General features: G+C 38.7%; 1 protein-coding gene across 1 annotated transcript; it reads left to right on the forward strand.

The window, feature by feature from the left end:
- The first annotated feature begins 9,104 nt into the window (after positions 1-9,104).
- Positions 9,105-22,413, forward strand: Gjb7 (gap junction protein beta 7). The gene is made up of 4 exons (XM_046432420.2): positions 9,105-9,222; positions 14,891-15,051; positions 15,882-15,970; positions 20,528-22,413. The coding sequence occupies exon 4, from the start codon at positions 20,555-20,557 to the stop codon at positions 21,176-21,178; it is 624 nt and encodes a 207-aa protein (XP_046288376.1). The 5' UTR covers positions 9,105-9,222; positions 14,891-15,051; positions 15,882-15,970; positions 20,528-20,554; the 3' UTR covers positions 21,179-22,413.
- The last annotated feature ends 464 nt before the right edge of the window (positions 22,414-22,877 follow it).

Below are 22,877 nucleotides of genomic sequence, written 5' to 3' on the forward strand. Positions count from 1 at the left end.
GCGGGAGGGAGAAGAGATAGTTATTCCCCAAATTCCTTCTCTCTTTCTCTGCAAGTTTTCAGTCCAGTTTACTTACATTGGTTTATTTTATCTGCCATATAAAATACCACAGACTGGGTGACTTAAAACAATAGAAATTTATTCTGGAAGTTGAAAGTCCAAGATCAAGTTCCCAGCAGGAAGGTTTCCTCTGAGGTCTCTCTCTCAGCTTGCAGCTAGTCATCCTCTGTGCACACACACACACACACACTTATTTCTTTTTGTGTATTCTTAACTTTTTTTTCTTAATAAGGTCCTTTTTTATTTTTTCTGTTTGGATATACATGACAGTAGAGTGTATTTTGACATATTATACATACATGGAGTACAACTTCCCATTTTTTTAAAAAAAAATTTTTAGTTGTAAATGGACACAATACCTTTATTTATTTATGTGGTGCTGAGGACCAATCCCAGTGCCCCATGCATGCAAGGCAAGCTTCCACTGAGCCACAACCCCAGCCCTAACTTCCCATTCTTGAGGTTGTACCCGATGTGGAGTTACACTGGTTGTATTCGTGAACATAGGAAAGTTATGTGTGATTCATTCTACTGTCTTTTTTAATCCCTTCTCCCTCCCTTTCCTTCATTCCCCTTTATCTAATCCAATGAATTTCTATTATTCCCTTCCCCTACTTATTTTTTGTTAGCATCCACATATCAGAGAGAACATTTGCCTTTGGTTTTTTGGGATTGGCTTATTTCACTTAGCATGATAATCTCCAGTTTATCCATTTCTGGCATATGCTGTAATTTCAGTTGGCAGAATGCTTGCCTTGCAAACACAAGGCCCTGGGTTAAATCCCCACTACCAAAAAAAAAAAAAAGAATCTCTCTTTCTTTTAAGGGCAACAGCTAGCTAATTTAGTCTACTGTAAAGGCCTAATTTAAACATAATCATTTTTTTTTTAAATCAGGGATTGAAGCCAGGAGCCCTTAACTACTGAGCCACATCCTTAGCCCATTTTGTTTGTTTGTTTATTTGTTTGTTTGTTGATACAGGGTCTAAGTTGCTTAGGGTCTCACTAAGTTGCTGAGGCTAGCTTTGAACTTGTGATCCTCTGTAAGCTGCTGGGCTTATAGGAGTGCACTACTGTGCTGAGCTTAATGTAATCACCTTTTTAAAGGCCTTATCTCCAAATATAGTCACTTTCTTAAGGTACTGAGGGTTAGCTCTTCAACACTTTAAGCTTTTATAAGAGACACAATTCACCCTGTGATGATGCTGCTTCTAGCTACTCCTTTTTCTCTCAAAGTTCTCAGAGACCAAAAGTGGTGAAATGCATTATTCTCACAGAAGACTGGAATGAACAAAGCTTTGCCTTCCTCTGCTCCCCACTCCTCCTCTCAAACACACTGAAATATCTTTAATCCTTCTTCTTTCTCTCAAATGCTTAGTAGGAGACCTTTATACATCCTGTGTTTACTTCTACTCAGCTTGTCCAATAGTCCAAGGATGTCAGTGGTCTCTATGATTCAGGGCATGGCTAAGAAGCACAGTGACATGGTCTGGGTGCTATGGTCTGGATTCTATGACTATCTTCTACAGGTTGAGTGTATGTTGTCTGTGTTAATCATACTGCAAGGAGAAAAATGCAAGCATACTTAGCCATCAACCCTCAGTGTTAGACCAGGACGTAAGAAAAGACCACTGACTCCAATTAAAATCAAATTAAAGCAAGCTTATTATTTTGATCAGCCAGGCTGCCTCTCCCACCCAAAACTGCAGAAACAAGACAGCATGGCAGCTTTCTTTATAGCCCAGAAAGTTACACAGAGGGGGGTTACAGATAACAAAACTTTGACGAGCATAACATTTTTGCTGGCCCTGGCATCAGAATTTATGAAAGTCATTAGAGCCTCAGAGAGGGTCAGTATCTGGCCAGGGAAGGCCAAGGTTGATGAGGCGTCACTGAAGTTTCAGAAAGGGCTGCTATCTGGTCAGAGAGCCAGGCATGGGTGAGTTCAAGGCATGGGCAGGCATTCCAAGTAGGTTCAGAATTTGCAGTAATTTATAGTAAAGCCGAAATTAGCTTTTCATGGTTTTGTGGCGAGATGGCTCCCAATTTTAAGAGAAAATCAGATTGGGTCTATCACTCAGAAGAAAGTATAGCTATTTTATGTCCATGTTTGCCTTATGGAATACCATCTGTTGAGCTGTTATGGCAATATACAGAGTGGCATAACTGACAGACCTCAAATCCTGAATAGGGTTTGAAGTATGTACTTCTCATCAGAACCAAATAACAACAAAATGTTTTAAACTACTCTTTTTCATCTAGGTTTTTTTTTTAAGCTTAGTCAAATACTGGAGGAAGTATTTGACCTCGTTATTTCATTTTCTATAAATTGTGCTTTAACATTTTCACTAGTCTGTCCCATTGGAATAAAAAATGAACTGAAAAAATAATGCTCCTAACTTTAACATTTTGAGATCCTCTTACTTTTTAAAAAATATTTTTTAAAAATTTTTTAGTTGTTGATGGACATCTATTTTATTTATTTATTTATATGTGGTACTGAGAATTGAACCCAGTGCCTCACACATGCTACGTAAGCACTCGGTACCACTGAGCCACAGCCCTAGCCCTTGAGATCCTCTTTCATATAATAATCTCAAATTGTTTCATCAAATATTATTTACTACTTTGGCTTTTCAACTTAAATTGAACTAGCATTCATCAAATACCTATTACACATCAGACACTGTTACCCAACACTTTTTTATTTCTGCTTTATAATCAGGGCTAGCAATTCCTGAGAACATAATGAAATTATATTTGCAATGAGTCTATTTCAACCACACTGGACTGGGAGGGCCTTGCTTATGTATTTATTTGTTTCATATTAATTTTTAGTTTACATTTAAGACATATAGATTTATTTATTCTATGAGGAACAGGACTTTACTGTCTGCATCAATGTCTACATCTTTAATTTAACTATGAAAACAGTATTCTTTGAGGATTATAAGAGAGTGATTCAATTAAGGACTGTTTATATGGCAATAATTGGTAGAGAATGTTTTCCAATATCTGCATTAACATCTATGTACACACAAAGCCATTCAAATTACTGTGCATTTAACAAATTCTAATATAGAAAAAGTAAGATAATATCCTAGGCTTACTTTTATACAAGTGTAATAATTGCTGAACCATATATACAGTGAGCACTTCAGTTGGCTGTAAATATTTCTGATACTGCACACTTGTTTTCATAAGTAAAGATTCACAAACTGCTGACAAGTGAAATATGGCCTTTCATTTGTTGATTCAACAACTACAAAAAAACTAATTAGGGCTGGAGGCACATGCATCCATCAACTTAGACCCTTGTCAAACGCTGAAAGGTCTGAATCAGTGGTAGCTAAGTTGATGTAAATGGATGTTAGGTAATGGGTGAGTTATTCTTTCTTAAAAAAAATAAGATCTCAAAACATTTCTTAGCTGTGAAAATTGCCTAGAAAATATCTGATGCTCTAAGTGTGAATACTGAAATACAAATCTTTTTAATTACTGGGAGGAAAGCTGGTGTCTGGCCAGGCCTGGAGCTGTGGAGTGGGGAAAGCCCCTTTATGCCTCTGTGCTGCCAGGAAGGACTCAATAATTAAAATGAAGAGGTCAAGTCTTACATTTTCACTTGAAAACTTATTTTAGGCTTAGAAATGATACTTAAATATGACATTCCTATGCCCTTCCAATATTTTGTATCTACGGAATATTTCCCCTCAATCCTTTCTTACATCAGTCAGAAGATGGATGAATCATCTTGGCACTGAAAGAGGCACAGAGACCCTCAATGCATTCTTACCAGAAAAGGAAATCTAAAAAGCATTTGTCATTTGGCAGACTTGATGTCACAAATATCAGTCATTATTAAAAAATGTTCATTGAGTTCCTGGAATTGCTTTAGCTACTACAAATCTCCCACAAGCTTCTGATAAAACTTCTTTCTAAGTGTTGGTATCTTGTGTTTGCAAATTGTACCAAAAAGCTATTGCTCTGACATGGGGGGGCAAGTACTCCCCATAAGTGTTTGGTTGCCCAGAACAATAGGTTTGTTATGCTTTGTGTTTTCCAATCTATGCATACTTCTCTCATCTTTTGTGTCATTTTTTTTTTGGAGGGGGGGCAGTATGTTTCACAACTCAAGGTGAGTACTGCTTTCAAAGATAATGATAGCTGTATCATTGACTGAGTGGCTATTGTTTCATTTAACCATTATGAAGACCCTATGAAGTATGGAGGGCCTTTCTCATTTTGCAGAGAAGAAAATGGAGGATCAGAGAAGTCAATCATCTTGAGCAAGGTCACAAAGTTAAGAAAGAAAGAGATCTAGGATTTTTGCACTGGTCTGAACTCGGAGCCTATTGAATCTCTATTGCAAAAAAATAAAATAAAATCTTGGAATAAAATGCCATCAAACTCTAGTAAGTAACTTACCTTGTACCTTGCTTCTCCAGGCTAACCATCTTCAGCTACTAAAGCCAGATTTAAAGATAGGTAGTCAGTATAGATAGGTAAATTGAGTCAGGTCGGATCTAGGAAGCCAATTTTGTGTGAGTCTGGGAAGTTGGAGTTTGTCCCCTAAAGGATCTTATCAAGAACCTGCTCCTGTTCCAACCTGTTGCCAAGGTAACTGTCCCAGGAATGTCCTCTCCCTCCCGGGAGCTATAAAGTTGTTAATGTGTCCTTGTCTACTCCACTCTGCCCTTCCCTCTTTAGCCCACCTATTTCCCACCTTTTGACCATCCCACGGAGCATTTCCTGGGCCTGGTCAAGGCATGCAGGAAGGAGAGAGATAAGTGGGGAAAGACAGGAGAACAAAGGAATCCTAGGACATTTAAAAAGGGCAGAACACCTTGCCTCTTGGAATACCAGGATACCAGCTATGGCCCCTTCTGCCTCGTGAGAGAAGTCAATGTTACCCCTCTTTAAATAAACCCTGCATCATATGCTTGCCTTGGCGTGCTCTTCTGATATTCAAACTTCAACATGTGGGGAAGCAGGACTCTTCACCGATAACCAGCGGTATCACTACTCCCATTCTTCTTTTTATGATATGGTTAGAGACTTCCTGATTATCCTGGTCACCATCTTCTAGAGCTACTTGAGTTTGTCAAAGGCCCTTTTAAAATCAGAATGAAGCACAATGCTCCAACTGCCTCTAACTAGAACAAAACATATCAGAATCCTAATGTCTCTTGATGGGGACAGAATGGTGAGAAAGCACAAAGGTCAAGTTCAGAGCATAGTGTGATGCTTGTACGGTTCCAAGTGTATGGTAGTGCTTATCCTTCCATCACTGAAATTGGTTGTGGTGCTAATGCTTAGAACCTTGGTGATGTTTTCCTGTGGCACTTGCATTCAACACAACTCTAGTTCTTCTTTACAGAGTGATCATTAACACGGCTCTTCCTCAGTCCTATGTTATGCTCGAATTTGGGACCCCCAAAAGACCACCAGAGACCAAGATCGATGTAAGCAGCAAAGAGGCGTTTATTGCGAGCTAGCTCGGGCCTCTTCACACACACAGCAACTGGTGACCCTGAGAGGCTCCAAGCCCAGGGTTTTCAGCAGTTTTATACACTCTTTGGGGAAGGCAGGGACTTCACATGCATCATAGCGTCTCTTAGCAAATCATCACACACTGTGGGAAAATCAAACAACAACTCTTAACATTGATTAGCACAATCATTGGCGGGAAGAAGTTGGGTAAGGGTGATTGGTTAGTACAAGAAGGGGATTCTTTTGAACTGATTGGTTTAGGCCACGAGGGGTGTACTGCTAAACTACTTGGTTTCCCAACATGTTATCAACCACCATAAATTACTGAGGGTCATCTGGCACCCCAGGTATTTTCCCCCGTCTCATACTGATTGGTGGTTGCTAGGGGGTTGCTAGCCTGACTGAGTCAGGGACAGCTGGTGCTGCAGAACTCTCCTGTTATTTGTAGATAAACAACTCAACAGGGTGGGTATGTGCCTAGGAGTGCTCTGTGGGTCTTTCCAAGGACAAAGGTCATGCCCCCTTCCTTGGATAGGCTTTGCTCTGAGGTAGAGGCTGGTTTTTCACCTAGTCGTGTGTATTTCCTCCAGGGAGACACATTGTTCATTCCAAGGCACTGGCTTATACTGCCTCATTCTGCTTCTGGCAGTGCTCTTACTGATTATCTTGTAGGGCCACATTCTCACACCGAAGAGGCAGGTATCAAAATAAAATCTACTAAGCACCTCAAAACAGACAAACTGAAATCAGAAAGAAGTGGTTTAACAAGTTTGTATTATTCTTCCCATCCTTTTTCCTGTTCTGTTTTTCTTAATTCTGGCCACTCTTAGCTTTCTGACTTCAAAATGATATTATTTGTATTACAGTACTCCACTCTTTTTGCAGTCTTAATTATATTTGTTTCTCCCAAACAAAAAACGGAGGTGGAAGTTTCAAATCTGTGTCAAAAGTATGTCAGAGACACTCTACAGAGAACACTTCATTCTATAAAGATGGAACTTGAACTCCATCTGTCTACAGAGCCTCTCCCAATTGCATTCTGCCTCTGCCAATTTCTCCTTCCTCCAGCTTCTGCGCAAAGATCCCTTTCCCTGGAGGGATCTTTGACTAGAAAATGACACTTCTGCAATATTGAATTGCTGCATTCTTCCTTTGTTTGTTTGATGCTGACATTATTGGAAGGCTTGCATCCTCTGAATCATCAGTGCTCAGGGATTCAATAAGGTCACCTTCAAGGTTGTCCTAACAACAAACTACTTCAGCCCAACTGTTCCTAGCAGGTGTCTCAGCACAAACAGGTAATGGTGTAAGGTCATGGATAAAGTTTGGCAAGTGCTAACTATAAACAAGCGTGGAAACTGAAAGGGATGAAGAATTCTAGAGATGAGGCTTTGGGGTTTCCCCATGATAGTAACCCTTTGTGAACTGGACAATATTCTGGAATCCTTAGATCTCTGTAAAAACAAAACAAAACAAAATTGCTTTATTGGTATTGATACCGCTGTTGACCGGTGACGAGTCCTTGCTTCCCCAATGTTGAAGAATAACACCAAAGAAGCACGCCGAGGCAAGGTCAGAGTAGAAATTAGAAGTTTATTAAAGGACAGCAGAAAAGACTTCTCCCGGAGGAAGAAGGGGACCCAAGAGGTGGAATCCGTGGAAGGGATGTTGTCTCCCCTTTTTATAGTTCTTTCAGTGATGGAATGTAGGTGGGAAGGCCCGAGGGGTGGGACACAGGTGGGCCAAAGAAGTAATCTGGTCAGGAAGGACTTCTGAGTCAGCACCTTTTTGCTGGGGGCTGTTCATTAACATTTCTTTGAGGTGGACTTAGGCCTAGGGCCTTTTCGGGACTTCCATGAGTTGTCCTGTGTTTTCCAGGAGTCATTCTCCGCATGGTCTCCATTTTAGATTTCACTCGATATTAGACCCGATTTACCTAACTACACTGACTACCTAACTTTAAATCTGGCTTCAGTATGGAGAAAGTTTATCCAGTAATATAACTAATTATTAAATGATGAGTTTTAAAAATAAACTGTACTATTTTGAATTTTGGATTGAATATATGGACATTTGGAGACACTTTTAAAGGTTGTGAACATAAGGAGCCACCAGAACCTGCACTGAAACTCACGTCTATGATGTGAATAGCAGAGTAAAGAGCATCCCTGCTCTTTTCTTTCTTCTTCTTCTTTTTCTTTTTTTGGTACTGGGGTTGAACCCAGGGGTGCTTAACCACTGAGCCACATCCCTACCCCTTAATATTTTAAATATTAAATAAATAATATTTATTTAAGGCGCTGTCTTATACTGCCTCATTCTGCCTCTGGCTCTTCTCTTCCTGATTATCTTGTAGGGCCACATTCTCATACCGAAGAGGCAAATATCAAAATGAAATCTACCAAGCACCTCAAAACAAACAAACTAAAATCAGAAAGAAGTGGTTAAATAAGTTGCTGAGGCTGGATTTCAACTCCTGAATCTCCTGCTTCAGCCTCCCAAGCCCCTGGGATTACAGGCATACACCACCCCGCCTAGCCCACAGCTCTTTTCTATACTGGCCTGAGACATAAAGCAAGCCACTTTCTCTGTGGTTGTGTGTATGTTTTTTTTTTTTTTTTCTTTAATGAAGGCATTAAATTTCTTGACATCTAAAATATCATTTCCAACTGTAAAATTCTGTTTCTAAGCTCTTCTGGTTCTAAGGGGAAATCATGTCACTTTTATTTTTTATATATTTTTAATTTTAGATAAATTGATTTTGACAAACATTTCCAGGAAAAGATTAAGTATTTTAGCAGGGTGCAGTGACATACACACCCATATTTTCAGCTACTTGAGAGACCAAGGCAGGATTATCACAAGTTTGAGGCCAGCCTTGGCAAGTTAGTCCACCTCAAAATAAAATGAAAAGGACTGAGCATGTAGTTCAGTGGTAGAATGCCCTGGGTTTAATCCCCAGTAACCAGGGCAGGAGAGGGTGGGACTGGGGGTGGAGAGAGATAAAGTACTATAAAATGCCCCCCATATCTGTTCATTATATACACAGAAAATATTTGTTATCAATGATTCCTGTGTTTGGGAAAATGCTTTTCACTTTTCTTTCTATTCTTAGTTTTTCCCTCTGTAATAGTCTGCTTTACACTTATACAAATGTTAACAAAAAAACTACGTCTTTCTACTTTCTGAATTTCTAAGACTAGCACATATGCAGTTAAACTAAATTCATTAAAGATAGATTAACTAAAATTGTTATTTCACCTATTGAGTTTTTGTAGATAACTTTTGATAAAACCTTGGAAAATCATTTGGAGAGATGAGATACTCTCATTGTTTTAGCTTCTTTGTTTGGATAATGGCAAGGTTTTATAATAAAGAATATTCAATGAACTGACTACATGAGCGACTTTGAATTCTTATTTCCAGTTTCATTCTCTTTTAACATATATTGTGAATAGCAGGACTCAAGAATCCTCATCTAAATTATGAGTCAAAACAAATGATCAGGTTACACCTGTTTGGCTAACACTACCTTGGAAACCACTAGACTCCATTTTCCTGAGCTTAAAGCACTCCACTGTTCTCAGGGAAACAGTGTAATTGATTCATGCTTTTTAATATCAAATGAATAACTGACTGGATTGCTTCTAAATCTCCACATCTGTATCAAAAGGTAAGTTTATTTTCCTTCTGATAAGATTTGTCTATTTAATGGGGATATTACATTTCTTATAATTGGGTAGTCATTACTTCTTTCCAGAAAATTTCAGTAAAAGACGACTTCCTAATTGTTACCAAACTTAACATATTGACATTCAGCTTTGTGTTGTGAAAGATGTCCTTTTTGAATAAATGACCATGAAGTAAAGTTGCCCATTTGGAATGTGTGATTGACTTGAGGGCTTTTATAGGTTGTGGCTATGAGAACTTCTGGCCTGAACACAGCATACATGGGCAGATGTGATAAGCAGGATAACAGGGCATAGAGGAACAGTCCAGGGGCTTTCAGTGACCTATCTATTTCATGTGGTCTGAGAGGCTTAGCATATTCCTAATGGGGGGAGGGTCTCCTCTAAAAATGACAATGCAATATTTATACAGGGAATTAAAGTACCTTGCAAGTGATGTGTATGTGTAGTGTTGGCCTGTGTGAGTCTTGCTCTTTCTACTCAGTGTTTTTCATGGACTACCAGTATTGACAATTTATTGTTTTAGTATATTGATATTTACATGCATAAAACCTAAAACCATATGTAAAATCCCTAGACTTATGGCTTTTATGCATATATATTTACAAGAGAAAAATCAAACATCACAAAGCCAGTACAATTAAAAGTTTAGTGAAATGATACTGTTTTGTTGAAACTAAATCACTATTCATTAAGGGAATCCACAACTGTCTACAAAAGCCTGGATCCTCTGAATCTGGACTTGCCTGTTCTGTGGGCCAGATGATAGCTTGTTTTTCTCTCTTGTCTCCATTTAGACCACTAGCAGGATCCCTTCATGCTGCAGACCAATCTATTATGGCTTCATTTGTCTTTATCTTGAATACTTTCCATCATGTGTTATTTTTCATAGGCTCAGATAATTAAAATTCTGGTACTTGGTTTCAATATGATTTTAAGCACAATGTAAATGTTTTGTGCAAAGAGCCAGGTAGTGAAGACTTCAGACTGTAAGAGCCATACTGTGTCGTAGCAACGCAACTCTGCAGTTGTAGCATGAAAGCAGTGATAGACAATAATAAAGGAATTGACATGGCTGTCTCAAAAAAACCTTATTTTTTGAGGTAGGCTACTCTGGCCTGAGGGCTATGTAATTTGCTGAATCTTCATAAACATGAATGCAGAAATGCTGAAATCCTGTGGCAGTCCTTAGTTATGAGCCCACCATCTAGTATTTTTGCTTTTGTATGTGTGTATATCTATGTATGTGTATACAAATAATAACACACATATAAACCTCCTTGAGAATATAACAACAGACCCTCAGGAGGCTGCAGATCACTGTTTATAAAATATCACTTTAAGGATTTTCCAAGTAAGCAATCTCCCAAAATGAAAATGCCTTGTATTTAGATAGGGAGTTACAGAGCTTGTAAGCGTCAAGCATGCAGGACAGCATAGATATGGAAAGAAACCCTTGACAGAAAACTCTTTTAAGAGTTAAATGACTTGTGTGCAAGTTAGAACAGAGTTGTGGATCAACTAGAGAACCCAGCACTTCAAAGAGAACTGGAGACTAGCCATATAGGACCTGTGTTCTTCTGCTGACTCTAGGAGTCTTAAATCAATCTCCTATCATTCTAAGTTTTTGTTTCTTTATCACCTTACCACATACCTGCTTACCACAAAGGATGGCGGTGAGGGTTGGGCTGAGATGTAGTGAAGTGCTTCTGAAATGACAAGTGCTATTCAAGGATGGTATTATTGCTACTTATGTGAAAGGAGCCAAGTGTGAAGGCTGATGGCTTTTGGGGGGACTGTCATTGGCAATCTATAAGGTAAATGGAAATCTGGGGCCCCTCAAACCCAAGTTTCAAAACAGCACTTTCTGGTAATTACAAATCAGTTTCCTGGCTCCTTGCAGGGCAAGGATCTTTTGGACAGTGATTGTGCTCATTCACAGCACAGAGAGGGCACTTAGTAGGGCAGCCTGCCTGTCCTCCCTCTCTGAGATTAGCTCACTTGCCATTGACTGAACCAAAAAAGAGGTGAAGCTCCTGTGTAGGAGAGAAGCTGCTGGAGTGGCAAGACTCACCCTGTAATAAGAGAAGAATGAAAGGGGAGTTTAACAGGGGTGCTAGCGATTGTCCCTACAGTCAGGGGCTGGTGCTCATTCCCAAAGATTCAAAAACTTGGGGGAATAGTTTAACTAGAGTTGAATCTGCTCTAAGAAACACATATTCACATTAAGCAAGCCCAGGTGAACCTGATTTATACAGTGTATCTCCAAGCTGGGCATTATAGCACACACAACAACTCACTGAGGCAGGAGGATGACAAGTTTGAGGACAGCCTAGGAAACTTAGCAAGACCCAGTCTCAAATCTTATTCTTTTTTTAATATATTATTTTTAGTTATAGGTGGACACAATATCTTTATTTTATATTTATGTGGTGCTGAGGATTGAACCCAGTGCCTCATGAATGTTAGGTGAGTGCTCTACCTCTGAGCCACAACCCCAGCCCCTCAAATCTTATTCTTAAAAGATTTAAAAAGGGGCTGGTGGCTGGGGGTATAGCTTAGAGCATCCCTGGGTTCAACTGTTAAATCTCCAGTACCACTTAAAAAAAAAAAGTGCCAGTACCACTTAAGAAAAAAACAAAGCTCCTCTCCAGTAACTGGAACTCTGGTATGTAGCCTCAAGAAAACTTCCTGCAAAGCATAAAGAATCTTGGCAAGGGCTGAGGATGTGGCTCAAGTGGTAGCACACTTGCCTGGTATGCCTGCGGCCCAGGTTCCATCCTCAGCACCACATACAAACAAAGATGTTGTGTCTACCGAAAACTAAAAAATAAATATTAAAAAATTCTCTCTCTCTCTCTCTTAAAAAAAAAGAATCTTGGCAAGAAAATAATTACTCAGAAGGTTTCTTAGGAAATTGGAGTTTTGAGAGTTAAATAATTGTTATGGGTGTTTAATCCAGGATGTAGAAAAAAACAGATGAATGATCTCCTTGCCCTTACAGTATGGTTTTTGTGATTCATTTTCTTCACCTAAAGATCTGCACAAGTTCTCAATAGCTGTGACAATCACTTAGCATGTTTGCAATAGCAGTTGTTCCAGAAACTCCAGGATCCTGTTGCAGAAGGGTTCTTGAATATTTTGTCTGTACATTAGTCTTTCCTCTGTGCATAGAACTATGCACTGAGAAGATCTATGTAGTTTCTACATCGATCCTTCATGTAAATCTCTGCTCTTCTAACCTTGGTTGCCATGTCATCTCAGGACCACATGCTCGGCTACTTGTTTTTCATTCACTGTCTGCTTTACTCATTTATTCTCTAATTGCTATCACAGGATCTTGTTTTTTTTTTTTTCCCCAGTTTCCCCACAAATACTGACAGGTGATCTCTTTGGGGTAAATTTCTTCTCTGAATGGCTAATTGTTCCCCCTTACAGTTCTTATCCATTTCATGACAGTATTCATCACCAAATTCTGAGTTAATTTAGCCTGATTGTGCTTTTACTCTGGAATAACATATTTTGTAAAAGCCCATGACTGTATTCTTAATTTCTCTTTATCAGTTAGTAGAACTTTGGAATAATTGGCAGAAGTGTTTTGGCTGAATTTTGAAAAGTCCTTCCGATTTTGCTGGTTTGATAAGTGTGATGATGATGATGATGGCATTTGCATTGTTGATATGTGCCATGCTCCAGGTGCTTGTATGTCAGATAAATTTACTCATTTATGTCTATCTGCTGATGCTATGCTTATATGAGCTCCTTCTAGGACACTAGAATTTGACCTGGATAAAATTATTTCCTTTAGATTTTCATTCGGTTTTTACTCCTGAATATATAGCACACAGGGGATCATGATTTTGAACTCTGTATTTATGCAATTCTTCTACTCCAAAGTTCCCATTCTGATTAGATGCTTATCTGCTGTGAAAGGGAGCAATAAAACCATTAGTAATTACTACTGAGGATTGCACCTGCACACCCTCTATTTTCATTTCCAAGAAACATTCCACTTGATATTTTTAATGAATTATGAAATATTTGAATCAACATTGATAATAATAAAAACTATCTATTGCTGTAATTCATCATTTAAATTACTTGAGTAATTAACCAAATAATTCTTTACTAGTCATCAATATAAATATCAGCTCTGATAGCAAAGAAATACAAGATATATCCCCATCTTTATAAATACATTATATTGCCATCTTCTAACTTTTAGTGTATTTAACAGGAAGAGCTAAGGATCCATTCCCTCTTTAAGGGAAGATTGTGTGAGTGATTTATTCCATGGTAAAGAGCAAAGAAATTAAAGACTGGATACTTCACCTCAGGATCAACTTTGCTGCTTCTTTAGCTAAATTTAGTTAATAAATATTTATTATACAGCCATGTTATGCCAAACACTTGGAGAACATAAAACAAAGAGAAAACATGACCTCTGACTCCAAGCAACAAATAAATTACTTTGGGGAGAACACACGCACATGACTGGTTAAAATGATATATCATTGAGGATTAAAATATGTGCTAAGGGGTAGGGGCTACATAATCCAAAAAGGGAGAAGTTACAATTTGGAAGATTGAGGCTGGAAGGAGGGCTTGAGGGCAGACAGGAGGAAAAAGCAGCGTGAGCAAGTGCTGCCCACAATGATGTGTGTGTCTGAGATAGGGCAGAGGGGTAGATAGGGCAGGGGGATGAACCATCAGACCAAAATGGGTAATTGGTGAATGATGTTGGTATACATATCAAGATTAGACAGGACCTCGAACATCAAAGTGAGAATTTGACATTAATTCCAAAGATATTATAGAAGCTATAATGTATTCCTGAGCAGAACAGCAGCAGAATGAAAATAACACTTTAGCAGTCAGGATGGATGGATTTTAGGAGGGAGTTAAGGACACTCCCCACTTGCTTTTCTTACAGAAATGAGGCATGAAGATCTTTATTTCAAATCCATCTGGGAGTTATGGGAAGAGGAGCCCTCAGAACAGGGACCCTGGGCTTAATGGAGAATGGGGGAACATTTAATTTGAATGGAGAGCAGAAAGGCTGGGTACAGGTGAAGAATGGCTGAACTGAGAATGCAATAGTGAACAAACAGTCAAGCACTTGCTTGGACTGTCAGGTAAAATACAGATTTCTCAGTTAAGTTTGAATTTCAGATAACAGGTTTTTTTTTGTTGTTGTTTTGTTTTTGTTTTTTAGTGTAAGTAATCGCCAATATTGAATGGCACACTTATGCTGGAAAATTATTCCAGATACACATATTTTTAAAATTCAAATTTTACTGGGAATCTTACATTTTTATTTACTCAAACACTCCAGTCTCTTCTTCTTTTTTTTAAATATATCTATTTTTTTAGTTGTCAATGGACCTTTATTTTATTTATTGATATGTGGTGCTGAGACTAGAACCCAGTGCCTCACATATGCTAGGCAAGCACTCTGCCACTGAGCCACAATCCCAGCCCTCTAGTCTCTTTTCTGAAAGAACACATGTTGTGTACAGAAATTAATCACATAAAGAAGCATGTGATTACATGTTATAAATGGTATGGAGGAAAACGAAGCCAATATCATGAAGAATACTAAGGAAGATCTAATTTAGATTGATGGACTCATGGGAAGTCTTTCTGATTTAGGTGAAGGGGATAAAAGCAGGCAGGTGGAAAAGTGTGGAAGTAGGATCTAATAGAGAATTTGAAAGAAGGAGAGCACATCTGGAATCCAGTATACTCTGGAGATGTTCAAGATAATGTAGAAGAAATAGAAAAATCTTCATTCCCAGACCTTTGTTATCTAGGTAAGTATTTCACTTTTTTCTAAAAGTGGGAAGTTATGGAGGTCACTAAACACAGAAATGAGGCTATAAAATCTCCACTTGAAATATTAACCTAGTTTTGGATGAATAATAATTCATAATATAAAATAATAATTTTGGGCTGAACAGAATCAAAAATAAGAAAAGGGAAGACAGAAAGTTATATGACATTTCATGCAAGAGAGGAAGGTGGCTTGGATTAACGTGGTGACAATGCAGATTAAAAAATGAGGAGGAGGCTGGGGCTGTAGCTCAGTGGTAGAGTGCTTGCCTAGCACATGTGGGGCACTGGGTTCGATCCTCAGCACCACATAAAAATAAACAAAATAAAGTAAAAAGTTTTGGTACATATCTCAAAAGTCAAAATTTTGCCTTTGAACATCAGTTGGATATGAGGTTTGTGGGAGAGACAAGGAGAAGAGCAACTCCCAAGTTTCTGGCTTTAATATCTGTATGGTGCGGATTGAAGAGAAAGAAGAGCACTGGGGGTGGGGGCAATGAAAGGTGGAGGAAGTACAGGCAAGAATTCACTTTTGGATGTTTTCAGTTTCTTAGACATCCTAGTTTGGATGAGGAGGTGTCAGCTGGAGCTTAGAGATGAGAGGTACTTAAGTTAGTCACTGACATGCATATATAGGAAAGAAAAACTCTGAAGTATTCACCATGTAATCTTCCTATATGTTAACCTTCCAGATATATATTAATTGGCTGGAGTGTAAACACATAATCTACAAATAGCTGTCTTCAATTGTCACACACACACGAAAAGACATGAAAAAGTGATGGCTGACTTTTTTTTTTTCTTCATTTAGGTCTTTTTTTTTCAGATTTAATTTTGAACACCTTTATTGTAAAAAAATATGGGTAATGCAGAAAATCATGAAATGAACCTTATCCATTGGTAAGCATTAATAATTTTTCTTTCTTTTATCCCTATTTCTACTCCCAAAATAAATGTTTTCTTTAGATATTTAGGTTATTTGGGCTCCTGTTATTTCTTTATATTTTAATGATGCTTCCTTTCACTCATTCACTTGTTGCTTTTTATTTTTCATCAATTTTTAATAACTATTTTTAATGTGGTGCTGAGGATCAAACCCAATGCCTCACATATGCTAGGTAAGTGCTGTACCACTGAGCCACAATCCAGCTCTTCTTGTTGCTTTTTAAATTAAGCTAAAATGTATAAAAGTTTGCCCCCTCCACTACTTTGTAGTGCTGGAGATTGAACCAGGGCCTCATGCATGCTAGGCAAGTGTTCTGAGTTACACTCTTAGCCAAAATTTTGCCATTTTAATCACTTTTAAGTATATAATTTGGTGACATTATTTTCATAGTGTTGTACAACCATCATCACTATTTCCAAAATTTCATCACCCCTAACCGAAACTGTAGCCAGTTAAGCAAAAATTCCCTATTTTTCCTTCCTTCCAGTTCTTGGTTGCCTCTCTACTTTCTGTCTATATGGAATTTTTCTATTCTAGATATTTCATAGAAGTAGAATCACATAATATTTGGCCTTTTAGGCCTGGTTTCCTCTAAGAAGAGATATAAATTACACTGTGCTCAGGCTCTTACCAACTATGCTAAATCACCTCAGTTAAAAGTCAACTAATATTAGGGCACCACTCTATCATGAGAAAAGCCATTGTCTTCCATCAGCAAAATGTCTGAAAATAGGATGGGCATTATCTGTCCAATGAAAGTCATAATCCTGACATTTGATGGTGCCAGATGTCTGATTCTAGTCAAAGATCAATTGCTTTCTTACTGCTTTTCATTTATCCATTCACTCATTTTTTGGGTACTAGAGATTACAACTGAGGCACATCCCAGTCCTTTTTATTTTTTTGAGACAGGGTCTTGCTAAATTGCTGAGGCTGGCCTTGAACTTGCAATCCTCCTGCCTCAGCTCCCCAAGTTGCTGGGATTACAGGTATGGGTCATCATGCTTGGTTCTCACAGCTTCTTTTTCAACAATGCAGTCTGGATCTATTCTTACCTTCCTTCCTTCTCTAAAACGTCCAACAGGGTACTTTCAAATGTTTTGTAACATTACATGAACATCCCCTTGAGTAATATGGACAAATGTCCAAAGATATGTCATAGGAACCATTTGTCCCCCCTTTTTAATCTATGGGATTTTGTTTTAACGATTCATAAAGACACTAACCTTTCAGGTAGATTTAAGGATACTTTTTATTTAATGTAATTTTGTTTGTGTTCTGAAAACCAAGGACATTGAAGTATACAATCTCTGTTGAATAGAGTACTGTGTACATGTATCTTTGTTTTGTCTGAAAATAGCTCTTAACCTTCATCTTCTCACAGCTTTAGTATGTGGGCTTGCTCTGTATAGTTCTCTCTGTAAGAGATAACGGGATCAGTTCTGACAGGTGTGCTATTGGAACAATATCCCAATTTTCTTAATTCCCTGGATCTCATTACAGCATCATTTCCGTGATACTCCTTTGTCTGAGTCTATGGAGAAAACAAAGAAGTAATTAATTTTTGCAATAGGAAATGGGACTTGAAAAGGAAATGTTTTCACCTGAGAAATAACAAAATTTTTACCTGGTAATTTAGTGGCAGGCCTGGAACTCCAGCCCACATCTTCTAGATACTGTAGGAAGTTAAAAGTAGTGATTCCCAACTAGGGAGATTTTGCCTCCCACCCCTGCCTGGTACATTTGGAAAAATGTATGGAGGGTTTTGTCATAAATGGTAGGGAGGGTACAAGTCATCTGGAGGCCAGGATGATGCTAAACAATCCTACAATGCACAGGATAGCTGCTGAAACAGTTATTCAGCCCAAAATGTCACTGGTGCCTTTGTTGATAAGTCCTGTTGTAGAGTATTGGAAACTGAACTTGAACCCTGCTCTGTATCTTACTCTGTATCCTTGGGAAGTGACTTCATTTCCCGGAAACTGCCTTCTCATCTGGAAGAACAAAATGGCCACCACCATAAAACCAACAGACAAAAAAAAACAAAGCCTATATTTCAAGGTGGTTGTGACAGATCACTTCAAAAAGCACTACACAGTGCAGAGCATCTGATGGGCCCAATAAAAAAAAACTCAGGACCATCCCATGGAGTTCAATCATAAGACAAGATGGAAGCAGTGATAGAAAGACAATGTCACTGAAATGAAAAACAAGGTTCCTCACTTTCCTATTGGCCTTTACAGAGAAAAGATTAAGAGAGGTTAATGAAAGGTTTAAGAGAACCAAACAGCACTGAGGAGAGGCAAGGAGATAAGACTGGAGACAGGAAGTAATGAAAGGATTGTGTAGGTGAGTGACTTGGAGATGCACTTGAGAGATGTTTAGGCTGAATTATAAGAACTTGGTAAGAAATTTTATATAAGGCCATGGGAGAAGAGTCTAGAATAAATATGAAATTTCTGATGTGGGTGCTTGGGTGTTGGTGATACCATGCAACAAGATAATGAAATCAGAGGACAGGGAACATAATAAATTCAGTGTAGACATATTAAGTTTGGAATGTCTGTGGGCCATCTAGGTGATAGTCAGAAGGGGACAGAATTTTTAAAACAATCAAAGGAGGCAGAACAACAGAAAGAGAATAATAGAGTTTCAAGAACACAAGTACAACTGTAAGAAACGGTGGAAAAGCTCCATAAACTCAACAAGCCAAGACAACCGTTTACCTGTCAGAGATTTTATTAGCAGGACTGGAGAGAGAGAGAGAGGAAGAGAGGGGGAGAGTAAGAGAGGTAAAGTAAGAGAGAAGAGGGGGAAGAGAGGAGAGGGGGAAGAGAGGAGAGGGGGAAGAGAGAGAGAGGAGAGGGGAGGGGGGAGTGAGAGGGAGAGAGTAAGAGAGGGGAGACTAAGAGAGTAAAAGAGTGAGCACGAACAGGGTGTTGATATTTATGGACTTAACGCAGGATGAGGAGGAGCAATGCGAGTGGGCTGTTACTTCTTCATTGGCCAAGAGTTCGCACCACTTCAGGGATTGGAGGTGTGCCATTCAAAGTTCGCGCCATTCACAGGGATTGGAGGTGAGAGTTCGCGCACCATTCAGTGCGTCATGGACCTGAGCTCCTAGAAGAGAAACACTCTGGGCACCATCTTTACCAACAACCCTGAGCTCCCGGAAGAGAAGCGCTCAGGGTGCCATCTTTACCAACAACGACATTGTCACAACACCAAAAAATTAAATGACATCCAAAGAATCCAGAAGATTTAAAGTGATAGTAGTAATTGAGAAGTACAATGGTGAGCAAAAAAAGTAGACTCACTGAATTTAAGGGTAATTGTTGAGAAAGGTGGAAAAAAGGGATAAAAGAAAGGTTGACAGATAATGCTATGAAGATCCTCTTCCCTCAACTAAAAAGACAGCACATACTTACTTGTATGCTGAGAGATGAAGGACAGGAGAGGTTGAAGACTCATAATACACAACAGAGAGAACAGATAAGAATGGGATGCAAAGCTGAAATTGTTATTTTGAGGCAAGGAGGAGACTGATCCCTCCAAACTAGGTAGAAACAGTAAGTTGGGTATTTTAGTCAGCTTTTTCATGGCTGTGACCAAAAGACCTGACAAGAACAATTAGAGGAACAAGTCTATTTGGGTGAATCACAATTTCAGAGGTCCACAGATGGCTGACTCCATTTCTTGGGGCTTGAGGTGAGATTGTACATCATGGTGGAGCAGGGTGGTGGAGGGAAACAGCTCAACACATCATGGAAGGAAGGGGGGGGGGTTGAGGGGAAGGGAGACAGACACATACCACTCACCAGATATAGAATATATACCCCAAAGGCACAACTCCTCCCACCACACTCTACCCACCTTCAGTTACCACTCAGTTTTAATCCCTCTCATAACCCAACCAGTTCATCTCTAAGCCTTCTTGCACTGTCTGAGCTTTTGGGGGACATCTCACATCTAAACTATTACACAGGGTGTGGGTGTAAGTCTTTCTGGAGAGAAAGGAAGCAGGAGTTTCACAAAAGTTCACATTGGAGATTTTCCCCTTGTATTTTCAAATTGTAGGCAAGCTCAGGGGTGTGAAATATAGGAAGTAGGAGCATATAAGGACAGGGAATGGTGCTTAAGGATTGGAGAGGGTTACTAACAAATTAGAGAAAGTGAATAGAGACTACATATTCAATAATCTGGCAAGGGAAGGATATGTAGTTACCAGGTTCACCCTTGGATTCATATCTAGATCTTTTCTGATTAGTAATATAACCCCTCTATTTTTCTAGAGAAATAGTAGAGACTTTTGCCAAGAAGTATTGTTTGAAAATGGGGTTGAGTGAGGGTACAGCAATAAAATAAAATTCCAAATTAAAGTGCAAATGGGATCTCAGTTGTGTCCATGGATCAGTTGTGTCATCTCCTTTTGGAGTTTATCTTCCAAAGTTGCTCAAATAATTAACAGAATAGAAATTCATGAATCACAATAAAATTGTTTTCTTTCACAGAGTCTTGCCTTTTTGTGAGCTTAAGTCATGAGTTGGATGTTCCTCAGAGACCTCCTAAGTGGAGTAAATAAATATTCAACTGGGATTGGGCGCATCTGGCTAGCTGTTATGTTCATCCTTCGGTTGCTGGTCTACATAGTGGCTGCAAAGCACGTGTGGAAGGATGAGCAGAAAGAGTTTGAGTGCAACACTAGACAGCCTGGCTGTGGAAATGTGTGCTTTGACTACTTCTTCCCCGTCTCCCAGGTCAGACTTTGGGCTTTACAGCTGATCATGGTCTCCACGCCCTCTCTCCTAGTAGTTCTACATGTGGCCTATTGTGAGGGGAGAGAAAAAAAGCATGGAAAGAAACTCTATGACAGCCCAGGCACCATGGATGGGGGCCTATGGTACACCTATTTGATTAGCCTCATTGTCAAAACTGGTTTTGAAATTGGCTTCCTTGTTTTGTTTTATAAGTTGTATAGGGGCTTTAGTGTCCCCTACCTTATGAAGTGCGATTTGAAGCCTTGTCCCAACACTGTAGACTGCTTCATCTCCAAACCCACTGAGAAAACCATCTTCATCTTCTTCTTGGTCTTTACCTCTTGTTTGTGCATTGTGTTGAATTTCACTGAACTGAGCTTTTTGGTTCTTAAGTGCTTTATTTAAAGTGCTATCTCCAAAAAAATTCTAAAAAGTTCAGCTCCTCAGTGTTGAGTGCCACAACCTCAGATATGTCGAATATGGTGAAATAGGGGACCCTCTTCTACTCCAGAATCGTGATGCAGGCTTGGGCATAGGCACACCCCAGCAACCTGAAGCAAAGCTACTTTGCTGTACATAAGAGAATTAAATAAAGAAAACAAGTATCCCTACTAAACAAGACCTAAAGTAGCTTGGAAAACCAAGGGTGTTAGCCTTGATATTATTTGAAATTAAAGACTGTTTCAGTATGCTCTCAGATGTAAATGCTACATAGAGGACTCATTATTCTGTGGTAGGGATCTCTTATGTCTATACACAAGTTGTTTTTCAGTTAGTTAATTGCAAATTAGTCTAGAGAAATACAACCAAGAGCATTCTTTCAAGAGTTTAGATCAGAAAAGAATCTCTATATTAGTTTTCTATTTTTCTGTAACAACCTTACTACAATTCATGCAGAATGAACTGAACAATAAAAATGTGTCCCTTTTGACAACTATAGTGGCCTCCAAGCTGACAAGACACTGGTGATCTCCAATTGGCCGTCAAGGCTCCACTCACTTTTATACTCAACCTTTATAGAGAGGGACTGTACTGTAGCAGCTATATGGGGCACACAGAGGCACCCCCAAAGAGAAGAGAAAACCTGACCTGAGAAGGTCCAGAGTTCAGGATTCATCAGTTTAGGAGTCCTTGGATATAAGTGGGCCAGGGGAGAGGAGGAAAAGCCATCATTTAAGTGATCTCTAAGTTAAGCACAAATCCTACTGGAAGATAACCTACTTAAGTCTTTAGTCATGGGGGAAGGCAAGTACCACAGACAACAGAACACTGATAGGGAGCATGGGAAGTCACAGAAAAAGAATACTCTCACTTGGTAATCATTTTACACTTTTCTTTAACCATAAAACACTGAAATACTTTGTAAATTTCCATACTGTTAGACCTTTTTATACCAGAACAGTATGATGTAACTATAAATATGACACAATTTGCTTATAGTAGCACATCTCTAGGATAATAAAACCTATGTACTAGGCTATTACAGTGGATCAAATAATGTAAGAAAGAAAAATCACTATCATTTGTTTTTAAGACTAGAACTTTTTACTTTTCTATTTTTAAATCCATAATATACTCTTTGAATTTGATACTTTAACATATGTGCATTGCTCTAGAATAAAAATTGTTTTACAATGTTATTTGGGTGCCATTGATATCTTTACTTGACTTCACCAGAGTATGATTATTCTATGAAAAAAAAATTGTTCTGACAATTTTAGAACAAGATTTTCAACACTGCTTTGTAAAGATAGCTCAGAAATCATTCTATTCCCTTTGGAATTTCTTAACAGAAAGTCACTATAAAATGCAATTTTAACTAAAACCAATTATTCATGTCTTCCATGTCTTGACAACCTCAGAATAAAATGTCTCCTTACAATATGCACAGCGAAGGTTATTCGGGTTATTATGTAGTCTCCAGACCATGTCACCAATAGTGCTCATAATCTTTATCTTAAAGTCTGTTTTGGAAAACAGAAAGATGATGAACTTTGTGGTTTCTCTCTTTCTTTAGTTCATACCACAGATCACTGCTGGACTTAAGAACTTACAATCATGTACTTTACCATTTAACATGAAAACCTCTAGCCTTCATAAATGC

This window comes from Marmota monax, unplaced genomic scaffold, assembly GCF_021218885.2.
Source record: "Marmota monax isolate L192 unplaced genomic scaffold, Marmota_monax_Labrador192_F-V1.1 WCK01_AAM20220418_F8-fsc00013, whole genome shotgun sequence".
Taxonomy (NCBI): domain Eukaryota; kingdom Metazoa; phylum Chordata; class Mammalia; order Rodentia; family Sciuridae; genus Marmota; species Marmota monax.

What these genes read in the sequence shown, in the direction of transcription:
- Gjb7 (XM_046432420.2), top strand. Translation starts at nt 20,555, where the DNA reads ATGAGTTGGATGTTCCTCAGAGACCTCCTAAGTGGAGTAAATAAATAT.